The sequence below is a fragment of the Squalius cephalus genome (assembly GCF_949319135.1).
Source record: "Squalius cephalus genome assembly, chromosome: 9".
Lineage (NCBI taxonomy): Eukaryota > Metazoa > Chordata > Actinopteri > Cypriniformes > Leuciscidae > Squalius > Squalius cephalus.
Genome location: NC_137130.1, coordinates 9088082 through 9101609, shown reverse-complemented (window position 1 = coordinate 9101609; position 13528 = coordinate 9088082). Strand labels below are relative to the sequence as shown.

The window sequence follows — 13528 nt, the reverse complement described above, 5'->3', positions numbered from 1 at the left end:
TCATAAATGTACAGTAACTTCTTTAGCTCATGATGCTAAAAATCATTTACAGTTACACATAGGTCTATATTAGCTTGATGTAGTATGTGTAACTGTGCAATGTATTACCAGATTACCAATTTTTAATCTAGATAATATTTTGAAGAATATGAGTAACCAAACAGTTATGCCTAATTGGGCTCTATTGACTTCCATAGTATGGAAAAAATACTATGGCAGTCAATGGGGCCCATCAACTGTTTGGTTACTCATATTCTTCAAAATATCTTCTTTTGTGTTCAGCAGAAGAAAGAAATTTATAAAGTTTTGGAACAACTTGAGGGGGAGTAATGATGACAGAACTATCCCTTTAATATTCTGAACCTGTGTCATGCAATGGTCACAAAACCATATAAAATGTGAGGAATAGTTATGACCAAAAGTATAGACTACATGTCAATTTCTTAATATTTTTGGATCACAGTCATGAACTATCATCAACTTTGATAGAACTTTGAACTATCATTGGACGAAAAAGACTAAGAGCTGCATGAACATTCTTCAAACAATCTCCTTTTGTGCATGGAACATATAACAGTGTATGCTTTGAAACAACACAAGGATGAGTAAATAATGACAGAATTTTCATCTTTCATCAATGTAAAGTATTACCAAATTTGCATCTTATTTACAATTTTCTCTTATTATTCTGATCTGAACCAGTGTCGTGCAATGGTCATGAAACCAGATGAGTTCTTTTAAGGCCATTATACTCTGCATCAAAAACGGGACTTTCTGTACCTTAACAAAAACCACAAAGCCTTCCTCTAACCAACTTTTTTTTTCTTTATACTTTCCCCTGTGGGACATAACCTTGTAACTGTCTGCAACAGCAACTGAAGATAAACCTCATCAGAGCTTGTTGGGTGCAAGGAGCAAAAATGCAGCAAAACTTAAAGAATATGTCATTTAAAAGGTTGTTGGTGAAAAGAAATGCACTCTTTCATGGGGAATGAGGTTAGAATCCTTCCTAGAAACCAAAATGACAGCATCTGCATTAGTCAGATGCTTGCTGACTCCATGCAAGCGTAAGTGACAGTGGGTCTGAGCCTGGCGTGGGAGTGCCTGTCAGGAAAAGCCGCTGTTGTCTCTGCATCCTAGAGAAATGAGAAAGCAGCCGCCTGCTGTGTCTACGCCCACCACAAAAATCCCCCTTCCATTTCAAAGGGCGAAGACTGCACAGAGATGACATTTTCATCTGGTCTCCTCTAGATTTTGGTTTAACGTTTTTCTTCCCACCGCTTATCTTTGCGTTTGCTACAAAACTGCATTTGCAGGACTAGACATTTTAAGACTGCACGCTTTATATTGCTGATAGACAATGGATTTTCCACGTTGTCCACATTTAGATTGTAACGGTAATTAAATTTCCACCAATTTGTGATAACTTTTTTTAAAAATATATACATTTTTTAGAAAGATTTTAAAGATCATTTTAAAAAGATGACCTGTAAAGCATTAGACCTGAGCATAACTAGAAACATGTAGGCTATATTCACTATATAAATTTGAATGACTTTTTAAGGTTCTATTATTTCCATGATAACAGAACAAATTGCAGTCAGTACTGTATCTTACAATGCCATATGTAACTTTCTTCCAGTTCCAGTGTGATGAATAAATGTATCTTAGCATTTTTATACAAACAAGTTAAATATAAATCGGCTACATTTAAAATGTGTTTATTTCTTAAATGATAACCGAACTTGCTGAATTCAACATGCAATGTGAGGAGGTCACGTGACAGCAATGCAACATACTAAAACAACTGTTGTTGCATAATGCATACGTTTTTCATCTTTTATTAAAAACATCTCTGTTAATTTAAATAAAGTTTAAATAAAGAAATATTAAAATATAAAATAGTTTAATACAATAAAATAGTACATACGTGGTGTTTACTTTCAAACCTTTGACTGCGGAGTAAGGCCTGACTAATCGAACACTAAACTCCCAAATGGACTTATTAAACGGAATCCATTAAGAACATGAAATGTGCTCTTTTGTGTATACAACGACTTGTTTGTTTTAGAAATAGAAAATTAAAGCCTCTATACTTGATGAATGAGTAAATCAATCGGGACCCATCATCCACTCTGAAACGGTTAGTCTGGTCTGGGTTACACGAATCCCACCGAATTTGAAACCGAAAACATTAGCTTAGCTCATGTTAGCTTAGCGGATTTAATCATTAACCTTCTGTGTCTGTCAAATCCATCCATTTAACACAATACTCCACAAAACATGGGGAAGTTATCTGCTTTTATACCCGTTTTAACTCTATTGTGTGCTTATGGGCAAAGTGCAGTGGGAAACAGAGGATATTCATATGCAGGTAACGTTAAATAACTTGAGACGTGCTAAACAAACAGCGGCTTAAACGAACATTACTAACATTACAAATACAAAACTTTTACATTATAATTGTAGCTATTGGATTTTGAATGTGATAAAACCCCAGACTACAGTTAAACCACTCTTTATAAGTTATATCGTGAGCTGAACACAAATGCTGTGTGTCAAAATGGTGAGCTTTGTTGCTTAAAGTTTTTACTATGTAAGATTTTTCAGCATCCATTAAACAATAATCAGATTGTTTGTTTATTAACTGGTTTGTCTGCATGCGTCTATAATCTTAATCTGTAATCTTGGTCCTTCTAACCTGTTCTTATCTTGCCTTAAAGTCACCATGAAATCTAAATACACAATTCTTGTTTTAATGGAATATTACAGTATTTGTTATAAATGATTTATCCATACAATTTTTATTTATTATTTTCTTATTTATGTGCCCTTGTAATCTTTAATCAAAATAATTTCCCCTCCTTCTTCCAACCACATATCCTCTCTGATGACGTTTACTGGTGCGAGGGCGGGACGACCTGTCACTCACATGAGATCTCAGCAATAGCAAACCAGAACCATCTAATCAATTCTAGATGGACTGATGCCTTGTCCAAATACCCACACTTGTGGTCTTGGCCACCTGAGAACGTGTGCATGTGACAGGAAGTAAGTGCGCAAGACTGTCCCATGTCTTAAAAATGCCAAAGTGCATGCCTTAAAGGGATAGTTCGGCCAAAAATGATATTTAACCCATGATTTGCTCACCCTCAAGCCGTTCGAGATGCATATGTCAATCTTTTTTCAGACGAACACATTTTCAGTTATTTTAGAAAATGTCTTAGATCTTTCAGGGGTTATAATGTCAAGTTATGGGGTCCACTCCTTCAAGTCCCAAAATGTGCATGCATCCTTCACAAAAGTAATCCATCCGGCTCCAGGGGGATAAACGAAGGCCTTCTGAGGGTAAGCTGTGCGGTTTTGTCGTAAAAATATACATATTTAAAACTTTATAAATGAAAATATCTTGCTTCTGCCAACGGTCGACGCGCGTTTACGACAAAACCGCACGGATTTCCCTCATTAACCCTACCCACAACTCTATCGCTCCACCACATTAGACGTCCAGAGAGGTGAAGCTGGATGTCATTTGACTCTGCAGTGAGCACCACTTGACAAATCAAGTCCCGTCCTACATTTTTTCTTGTTTGAGAAGCCATTTCACTTGGATGTACATCACAATAGTGAAGAAAAGGCTGTCACAGCTTCCATTTAATACTGACTCCAAAGTCATACTGACTTTAAGAAGGTCTGCAATCTCTCTGATACTCATTTTTCACTGGCTTATGATCAGGAACCATTCATTCACTCTCCGTTTCAGGTTCTTCATATTAGATCCATATTTTTGTCAATGCAGTAAGCTTGTGAGACTATATTTTTAGGCCCTGTAGTCCCAATAGTCTCCTATAGTGTCTATTGTTTTCCCCACTGTGCCCAGTTTGTCTCCATTGGGAAAACAATGGGGGGAAAATTTATGAATTTAATGTCTTCTTAGCACAATAATTTCAATTGATATTTTTTATATTAGGGTTTATTTGGAACAATTCTGTTGTTCTCACTCAGTGTCATGTGCTAGTTACAGATACTCATGAAATCCACATTTTAAATACACAATATTGCTTGTAAACACCAAGAAAAAACTGTTCGAATATGATTTGTTAATCTAATTGTAATCTTTTCATCACCAGATTCTATAAAAATTGTTTTTGCAGATTTCCCAAATATAAGTTTTGATGTGACTTTTACAGTTGACTGTTAGACAGTAGCAACACATGATCTTATAGCTCAAGAACTGAATATTCAAAAAACTACAAATATAAAGTAAAATAACAGTAACAAACGTGCATTCATTGTAAGCCAAATCATTTTTCTATTTCTTTCTGTCTTTTTTAAGATTGCACAATAAAATATGGTAATTTTTCCTATGTCAGGGATTTGAACCAATGTAAAAGAAAATGTATTTTAAAATTAATTTTTCAATAATTTAACAAAACATTTGTATGTTCATGGTTCTCTGATGTTGGTTAATGGTCACATGATGTGCAAGTAAACAAATAATATATTTCATCCATTTTGGTAAGTGCTTTATTTTGATGATGTCCATTTATAAATGATAAGTAAGTAATTACTTCTGGGTAGAAGCAACCACACATGAACATGTCAGGTTTTTGGAAAGTGAGGATTCTGCAGTTGCATTAGTGCAGTGATTAGGATGAATTTAGTCTGTGGGCAGAAGCTTGTAGTCTGTGTTCTTTTCTGGGAGGCTTCTGTACTGTTTTAGACATAGAGAAGAAGAAAATGGATGACGGGGATCGTTAAATTAAAGCAGAGGAGTAATTCTGATCCTTTCCTGATTCTGACAGATTGCACCTATGTGAAAGGAGACAGTGCCCACGAGTATTCTGGGAGTCGATGCTTCTGTTACAGCTCTGGTACAGTAATCAAATGGAAGGATATCTGTTCCACCTTCAAGGTAATTTATTACATCCTACGGAGGTTGTGCTATTATTTTTTGGGTTAACTCCCACTTTAAATTGAATACTGACAAGACACATGCTCTTCAAAGGTAAATGTGACAAGTGATGAGGACGTCTTTGTTGTGTACCCGATGGAGACACAAAATTGCCACCATCCGGATGATCTTCTCACTGTTACTAACTGCTTTGTTGAACACTATTGGCCATCCACTATCCAAAAAGAGAAGTCTTTGGACATTCCTCTGGTTGATGAAGATGTCTGCTTCATGACCAAATCGGCTAGAAGCAATACCGTGTACACACTACACGTCTCCAAAAAAAGTGAGCATCACACACCTTATTCTCATACAGAGTACTTGGGCATTGAATCATGATTGTTTATTTTATATTACAGGGTTAAATGGAATGTGCCTTCTGCTTTTTGTGTGTGGGTTGGCACTGTTTTTGAGAGCGGGAAACATATGCAGGTAAGTGGCAATTTAGCTCTAGTTTAGATGTTCTCATCTAAAGAAAATCTCCAGTAGAATGTCAGATTCAATTCTGATCAAGGTTTTTTTTTTTTTTTTTTTTTTGGCAAACCTTGAAAAAAAATTACACCACGCTTGTCTTTGTAACTTACCATGAATAAGATAAAGTTTAACCAAAAAAAAAGACATTTAAAGAAATGAAAATTATATTACTATTTACCTTTGTGTTATTTATTTAAAATGTGGAACCAAAAAAGACATTTATTCAAATGTAAATGTAACAAAGACTTTATTCAGATCTTTTCCATGTAATGGTAGTTCATAGTGGCCACATCTATCATGCTTCAAAAAACAGTAAAAGCATGATAAAAGTTGTCAGTGCAACTTGTGTGTTCTAGTCCTCTGAAGCCATACAGTAGCTTTGGTGAAGAAAAGAAAGAAAATAGTTTATATATAAACATAGAATGCAAAGGGTTCTGCTTGGGTATCAGTTAATACCCATTTGTGCTCTGTGGATAAGGGATATTCAATTCAGTACAAAAATGTAATATGTACGATTTTCAATTGTAGTCTTTTAAAAATCATCGGAAATAATAAACTAAGTGCAATGTAGTGTTGTCAAAAATAGTGCTTTTTCGATACATATCAATACTGAAAAATCTGAAACGCTTCCAGTACTCATTTTCCGCAGATTAGATACACGATACCAGCTGCTCTCTTACCTCTCCGACAGCAAGTTGACACACAAACCTGCCCTGTACACAAGTCATATGGACTACTTTTATGGTGCCTTTTTGGAGCTTGACAGCTGTGGCCACTATGAATTGTTGCGCAAAATCTAGAGAAGATTCTTAAAAAACTCTCCCTTTGTATTCCATGGAGAAAAAAAAGAAGCATATAGATTTTGATCAACATAAGGGAGAGTAAATTTTCATTTGTGGTTGAAATGTATTAATCTGTCCCAATCTTCATGGTTTCCAGGAGCTCACTGTTTTTCTACACAGCCGGAGTTTCATTGGGAGTCATCGCCATATTTGTCCTCCTGACACTTATCCTCCGAAACTTCATTCCAAAGGTGTGCAATGCTTCTGTCACAACCTTTATCATGATACACTCTATCGCATGTTTCCTCACCAATCAAACATGTTGGATGAGTAGTATGAGTTTAAGCCTGTCAATGTTGGCATTGTCTCTGCTGATGAGATTAAAGATAAAGGGAGGTGGAGACTCACTCCTCAACACATACAGCCGCAGGCATGTACATAATTGTAAGGTTTTATGTATGAATCAGGGTTGTGCAATCAATTACAGATTGATTAACAAACTTGCAGGTTTGGGGTAGGTCAGAAGGTTAAGCACATTCACTAAGGCTCTGCTTTCCCCCCCCAGCGAGGGCTGTTCCTGGTATTGTTGGGCGCTGGCTCCAGTCTGTCCTACATCGGGATCCAGAGGGTGTTAAGTGAATGGGATGACATTGTGACTGAGCACTGGATAGAATTACTGGGTAACTAGGCAACCTTTCTCTGTTACAAACCCATCTTGCCCTGTTTTCCTTAGCAATCATCTCATCAGCCAATTAGATCACACAGTAAGCCTTCGCTAATGTTAATAAATGGTCTTTCAAATGTACCTTTTGTGCAGTTTTGCGTGTCAGTCGAATGCCTCGTGTTGTCTCTTAATTTTCTTGCCGTGTTCTTTATACAATAGAATAATTACTGTACATGTCATTTAGACAGATTATCCTTCTACACACTCACTGCATATTTCATCAGCTGAAGCGCACACGCCTGAATCACATAGTAACAGTCTAGAGCCGATTGAGATTCACCTTTTGTATCGTATATCTTGGCACCGTTAGTGTTATAATACGAGGGCCAAGTATTTTGAATGCTGAAATGACTGCCTCTTGACTGCTCAATAGATTCTATTCTCTGCCAAATCAATTTCCCTCTTCAAGCACTCGCAGTATGTAAATGCATCAGTGTTTTTGAATGCGAGAACTACAGGCATATTAAGATTAAGGGAAAGAAGCTGCTGTGCTGCTGGAACATTGATTTCTATGCCTAAAACAAAAAGGCTCTGGGAGGATTACAGCCCCAGTGTGTGTTTTCTGGTCCTCTTATTCTCTCTGGTTTTTTTATTATTCGTTGTTTTCACAGATATAGGCTACTGTAACATGAAAAGAATAGTTCACTCAAAAATTTGCATTTTGTCATTTTACTCACCATCATGTTGTTCCGAACCCATGACTTTCTCATAGTCTTTCTTTTTTTTTCTTTTTCATATTATTTCATTCAATGAAAGTGAATGGGTACTGGGTTTGTCAAGCTCCAGGAAATTCTTGCACTGCAGTCCATGTCTTGAAACCATGCAAACACTTTGTGAGGAAATAAATTTGTTATTTAGTGATAAATGACTACAAAAATGGCGCATTGACACAATTTGTCAACTTTTTCTCCAAACCCTGTTGTTTTAACTGATTCATTTTTGATTTTAGAGCTTCAGTTGAAGGCATTGTTGGTAAATAATTTCTTGAACTTCACACAAAGCTTTCGTATAGTTTGAGAGGACTTGGAATGAAAAAATCATATGGACTATTTTTTATCATGCTTTTTTTTTTTTTTTTTTTTTTTCTTTTGGAGCTTAACAGATCCAGTCCACATCCACTATCAGTATCTAGAAAAAAAAAAAAAAAAAAAAAAAATTTTTTATATATATATATATATTAGGGCTGTCAAAAGATTAATCGCGATTAATCGCATCCAAAATAAAAGTTTGTGTTTACATAATATATGTGTGCGTACTGTGTATAATTATTTTGTATATATAAATACACACACATGCATGTACCGGTATATATTTAAGAAATATTTGCATACATATACTGTATATATATTTATATAGTTTATATTATATATAAATATATATTTTTTTATATATAAATAACACAGTTTTTCATAAATATATACATGCATGTGTGTGTATTTATATATACAAATTTAATTATACACAGTACACACACATATTATTAAAAACAAACTTTTATTTTGGATGCGATTAATCGCGATTAATCTTTTGACAGCCCTAATATATATATATATATATATATATATATATATATATATATATATATATATATATATATATATATATATATATATATATATATATATATATCGATCAAATAAATTTGCTGGGCATACAAGGCTTCTTTCAAAAAACATTACAAAATTTACTGACCCCAATGGTAGTGTAGGTTAGGAATCACTTTAGGCTGAGTAAATAGTAACTTAGTAAATTAATAGAACCAGTATTGGTACATTATATTTCACCATTGTTCTTTTGTTTGTATGCTGGAGTATTCAGCAATTTGTTGCAGCAGTAGCCCGTAATGTTTGCATTCAGTGAGTGTAGGCTTGGCAGATACACCACGACATCCACTGTTATTGATGCAAGTGAAGGCTTGCCTTAAAGGAATAGTTTACCCAAAAATGAATGAATGTCAAAAGATGTGACGCAGAGTTGTTTCAACGTGTATATATCTATTGTGACTGTTGTAACTGAGTGTGGTTTGTACGTATTATTATTACTGTTGGTTAATTGGCTTTTTATGAATGACAGGCAAGCTCAGGCAGGCTGCTTCTGTCCCATTCAGATTGGGCATGCTTTTTTGCCTTACATGCATAAAACACCCTACTCCTTTATGTAGCATGTATATGTATAGAAGATCGATTAATGCCAAGATAGACATTTAAAAGTGATTTTATTATTATTTTCTTTTTTTCTCTTTGTCTGCAGTATATGTGCTCACATCAGGCTTATTTAGCTTTGCTGTGTGCTATAAGCATGGCCCCATCACCAACAAACACACCCTCAACTTAATGACCTGGTGTATGCAAGTAGTAGGCGTGGTATTGCTTTACTATGGGATCACTTTCCCCCCTGCCTACTACGTACTGATTGCTGTCCTGTTGTGCTTGAAGATTCTGCCCTTGGTCTGGAGCCTTTTGGTGTGGATTTGCAGGTAAGGAAAGCACCGTAAACAGTACTCAAAATTTGAGTGAAACAAGATATTCATTGAGAAAAAACACTAGTTTAAGGTCCAATTCTCACTATTACCATAACTAGTTGTTTATTAGCATGCACATTACTTGGATATTTGTTTATTAGTACTTATAAAGTACATATTAATGCCTTTTCTGCATGAGCATATTCTACATCCCTTAATCATACCTAATACCTAAACTTAACAACTACCTTACTAACTATTAATGAACAGTAATTAGGAGTTTATTGAAGCGAAAGTCGTAGTTAATAGTGAGAATTGGACCTTAATCTAAAGTGTGACTATAGTCCCCAGCCAAATAGGAAAGTTGTTTCAAATGCAAAGCCACTATTTCTTTACAGATTACACATTAATTCATATTTTTTTGTTTATCAGTTGTTGACTCTTTAATACTGGGTATATTATTTACCACCTTTGTATATTTCATATGTATTTGAAATCTATCTATATATATATATATATATATTTACTTTGTGTGCACAATAATGTATGCTAATTTGGAGGTCATGTTGACTTTTAAGTCTAGGATAGAAGGTGAAAGCTAATCATATGATGAAATTAAGCTTTGAACAGGTGAAATATGAAATCCTAAATATTTGTATTTATGAACTTCTGCCTTCAGGCTCTTCTACTCATTCATAAGCTTGTTCCGGAGGAAGAAACGGCCCACTGTCAGGCTACTGACCGAGGAGCAGTACAGAGAGCAGGGAGAGACCCACACCAGAGCCTCCCTGGATGAACTACGAGAGCACTGTAACAAGCCTGGCTTTCCTGCATGGGACACCGTGTTGAGGCTCAGATCACCGCAAAAGTACTTAAACATCTTTAATCATCAAAATGAGCATGTTTGAAAGGGACATATACTGTAATGTACATTCACAGTACAAAGTTCCTTACTCAGTTTAATTCATGTTTAGTGAAAAATTGTTTTAAATGTGGTGCAATTTTGCATGGATATTTGAGTGAAGGAGAAAAATGCTATGAAATGCTAGATGACCCTTTAGTCCTAACCAGTTGTTGTCGTCTCTTTCAGGTTTGCAGAGTTTCTGCGCAATGGGAGCCACATCCCTCAAGAGGAGCTTCAGAGTCATGAGAATCAGTATGGGCTTGGTGGGGCATACTACGAGAACGTGCTCTTTAACAGCAGCTCCAGCGACACCCAGTCGCAGAGAGGAGACGCAGAGGACAGTAGCGAGGACGAGCTGGTGAGAAACAATCCTGCAACGCTAAATAATCTCCCCAGTCCTGCTGTATACGCCCCAGCCGTCTGCCCGTATCCCCCTGCCACCTACACCCCTCAGCCAGTACCCATGGATCCAGAAGACCAGGATTTCTTTTGAAATTGTGCCGCAATCCGTAGGAAGAGTGATTTTTATGTTCATTTTAAAAAGACTTTTTGAATTGCACAATATTTTTAGGAAGGAATGACTGTAGGGAACATTAGTGGGTCCATGAGGATTTTAAAATAGTCGCTCTCCCTCATTTGTTTGTTTAAATGATCTCTTTTAGGCAGCGTGGGCTGTTACTATATTTTTTTTAAGCAGTTTGTATTCTCATACCCAAGTGATGCAGAGCTGGGAATAACACTGTATTGTACATACTGTATGTTAATAGCATGTGTGAATAGATGTTGACTGCTGCTCTCAGGTATATTATAAAATCATCAGGACATCATTGCACTGCTCAAGAGAATAACTTCACACATACAGTGTAACAGTATTGTGTAATTTGAGGCAATAGTGCCCTCTAGTGTTAGTTAAAGAAACAGGTCACCTAAAAATGCTAATTCCTTTGTGGAAAACAAGAGGATGTTTAGCAGAATCTCCAAGTTTTCTTTCCACTATTCACATTTGTAAACGTGTTTTGTGTGGGCATTATGGAGCCATTCACTCAAAACGTTTTTTCGCTGATTTTAATAATAATTCATTACATTTATTTAGCGCTTTTCTCGGCACTCAATTATCCATTGTTTTTCTGTGTAAACATAGACTGATCTCTAGACTGATGTGTTTTACCTTTGTCCTCGGGTCAGAGTCTTGACATGGTGTTCTTAAAGCGGGGCGCTCAAGAAATGATTATTTTTGGCTCATTTTTTGTTCCACTGCCATGCATCTCACGTCATTCATACTGAACACGTTTTTTTATCTCTGGTTTTCCACGTAAACGTGCTAGACCAGCAGGGTTTTTAAATACGAAATTATGCCTTCAGAAGAATAAAGTTTATTATGTGGAATAATTTTATGGTCCTTTTTGGTATTTTTTCCTCAGAAAAATCTTACAGAATTAATACAAATATTATGTTTCAATGTTTCTGCTTTTGCTCAAAATAATTTTTGCGTTCTCCCAAGTTCCCTCGCAAAAGGTTTGATTTTTTGCTGGGGTAATGAATTCGTTTTACGAGCGAATGCAATGTTTCCCTGGTAGCAAAAACATTGAACACACATATATATTCATATACAGTACCAGTCAAAAGTTTGGAAACACTACTATTCTTAATGCTTTTGAAAGAAGTCTCTTATGCTCATCAAGCCTGCAGTTAAAAAAAAAAAAAAAAAACAAAAAAAAACAGTAATATTATGAAATATTATTACAATTTAAAATAATGGTTCTCTTTTTTAATATACTTTAAAATGTAATTTATTTTTGTGATGCAAAGCTGAATTTTCATCAGCAAGTACTCCAGTCTTTGGTGTCTTATGATCCTTCAGAAATCATTCTAATATGCTGATTTATGATCAATGTTGGAAACAGTTGTGCTGCTTAATATTTTTTTTATAACCTGAGATACTTTTTTCAGGATTATTTGATGAATAAAAAGTTAAAAAGAACTGTATTTATTTAGAATAGAAATATTTTGTAACAATATACACTACCGTTCAAAAGTTTGGGAACAATAACTTTTTTTTTTTAAAGAAATTAGTACTTTAATTCAACAAGAATGCCTTAAATTGATAAAAGGTGATGGTAACAATTTATAATGTTAGAAATGTTTTTATTTTGAATAAATGCTGTTTTTATCAATAAATGCTGTTAACGTTTTGCTCATCAATGAATCCTGAAAAAAGTATTCCAAAAAAATATATTAAACAGCACAACTGTTTCCATCATTGATAATAACTGAGTATCAAATTATCATATTAGAATGATTTCTGAAGGATCATAAGACACCAAAGACTGGAGTACTTGCTGATGAAAATTCAGCTTTCCATCACAAAAATAAATTACATTTTAAAGTATATTAAAAAAGAGAACCATTATTTTAAATTGTAATAATATTTCATAATATGTTTTTTTTTTTTTTAACTGCAGGCTTGATGAGCATAAGAGACTTCTTTCAAAAGCATTAAAAATAGTAGTGTTTCCAAACTTTTGACTGGTACTGTATATTCTATCACATTTAGGGTCTTTATAGAATTTTCCATTTTTGGGTGACCCATCCTTTTAAAATGAATCAACTCAAGTGGATGATCTGCATCCATCCATACAGATGTAAATATTTACGTCCTGCCATTTCATATTCTTTCCTTTTTATGGAACTTTTATCTGAATGTATGTTTTTATAAATATTTCACTTTAAATTGTTACCATTGTATTTAATTAAAAACACATGGCTAAATTCTCAACCAGAATATTGTATTGTGTCTTCATATGTAAACATTTAGTGTATTTTTTTATAGTAGAGGTCACTTACACAAATCTGCGAGGCAGATAGTTTCAGACACTGTGGCAAATCAATACCTTCAGATGGTACATTTAACTATGCACTTGGTTTTAAAGATTACTGTGTATATTTAACAGAAAAGAGCATGGCTTTAACATTTTATACAGAGTAGATGTTTTTTATTTATTTTTAAATTTGGTCACAAGTTAAGGAAGCACGATTAGCAAAATAATTTATTCAGAGTGCAAAGCAACTATGCTTCACTATTGCAACATCAAGTGCCATGAATATTATGCTGAAGCACCTCAGCTGTTGGATTATAACCATTAAACACTCAGTAATGTGCAGATCTCATCATAGGCATTGACCTTCAAGCACTCCGTACATATACAAGACTTTGCGGTTAAAGAAAGAC

The 13528-nt window shown here is 34.8% G+C and overlaps 1 protein-coding gene across 2 annotated transcripts; it reads left to right on the top strand.

Moving 5' to 3' along the window:
- Positions 1–2137: 2137 nt before the first annotated feature.
- nemp2 (nuclear envelope integral membrane protein 2) lies at positions 2138–11685 on the top strand. 2 transcript variants are annotated; one of them, XM_079881352.1, is made up of 9 exons: positions 2138–2374; positions 4806–4915; positions 5009–5240; positions 5314–5386; positions 6368–6461; positions 6776–6890; positions 9185–9410; positions 10075–10263; positions 10486–11685. In XM_079881352.1, the coding sequence occupies exons 1-9, from the start codon at positions 2284–2286 to the stop codon at positions 10790–10792; spliced, it is 1437 nt and encodes a 478-aa protein (XP_079737478.1). In that variant the 5' UTR covers positions 2138–2283; the 3' UTR covers positions 10793–11685. The 2 variants fall into 2 exon arrangements, with proteins under 2 accessions (XP_079737478.1, XP_079737479.1); XM_079881353.1 differs by having other exon boundaries at positions 2166–3051.
- The last annotated feature ends 1843 nt before the right edge of the window (positions 11686–13528 follow it).

Bases quoted from the DNA above. Each gene is read 5' to 3' on its own strand.
- nemp2 (XM_079881352.1), top strand. From the start codon at position 2,284: ATGGGGAAGTTATCTGCTTTTATACCCGTTTTAACTCTATTGTGTGCT. The intron at 6,462-6,775 runs GTGTGCAATGCT...TTCCCCCCCCAG, and splicing joins TCCGAAACTTCATTCCAAAG to CGAGGGCTGTTCCTGGTATT. The intron at 10,264-10,485 runs GTACTTAAACAT...CGTCTCTTTCAG, and splicing joins AGGCTCAGATCACCGCAAAA to GTTTGCAGAGTTTCTGCGCA.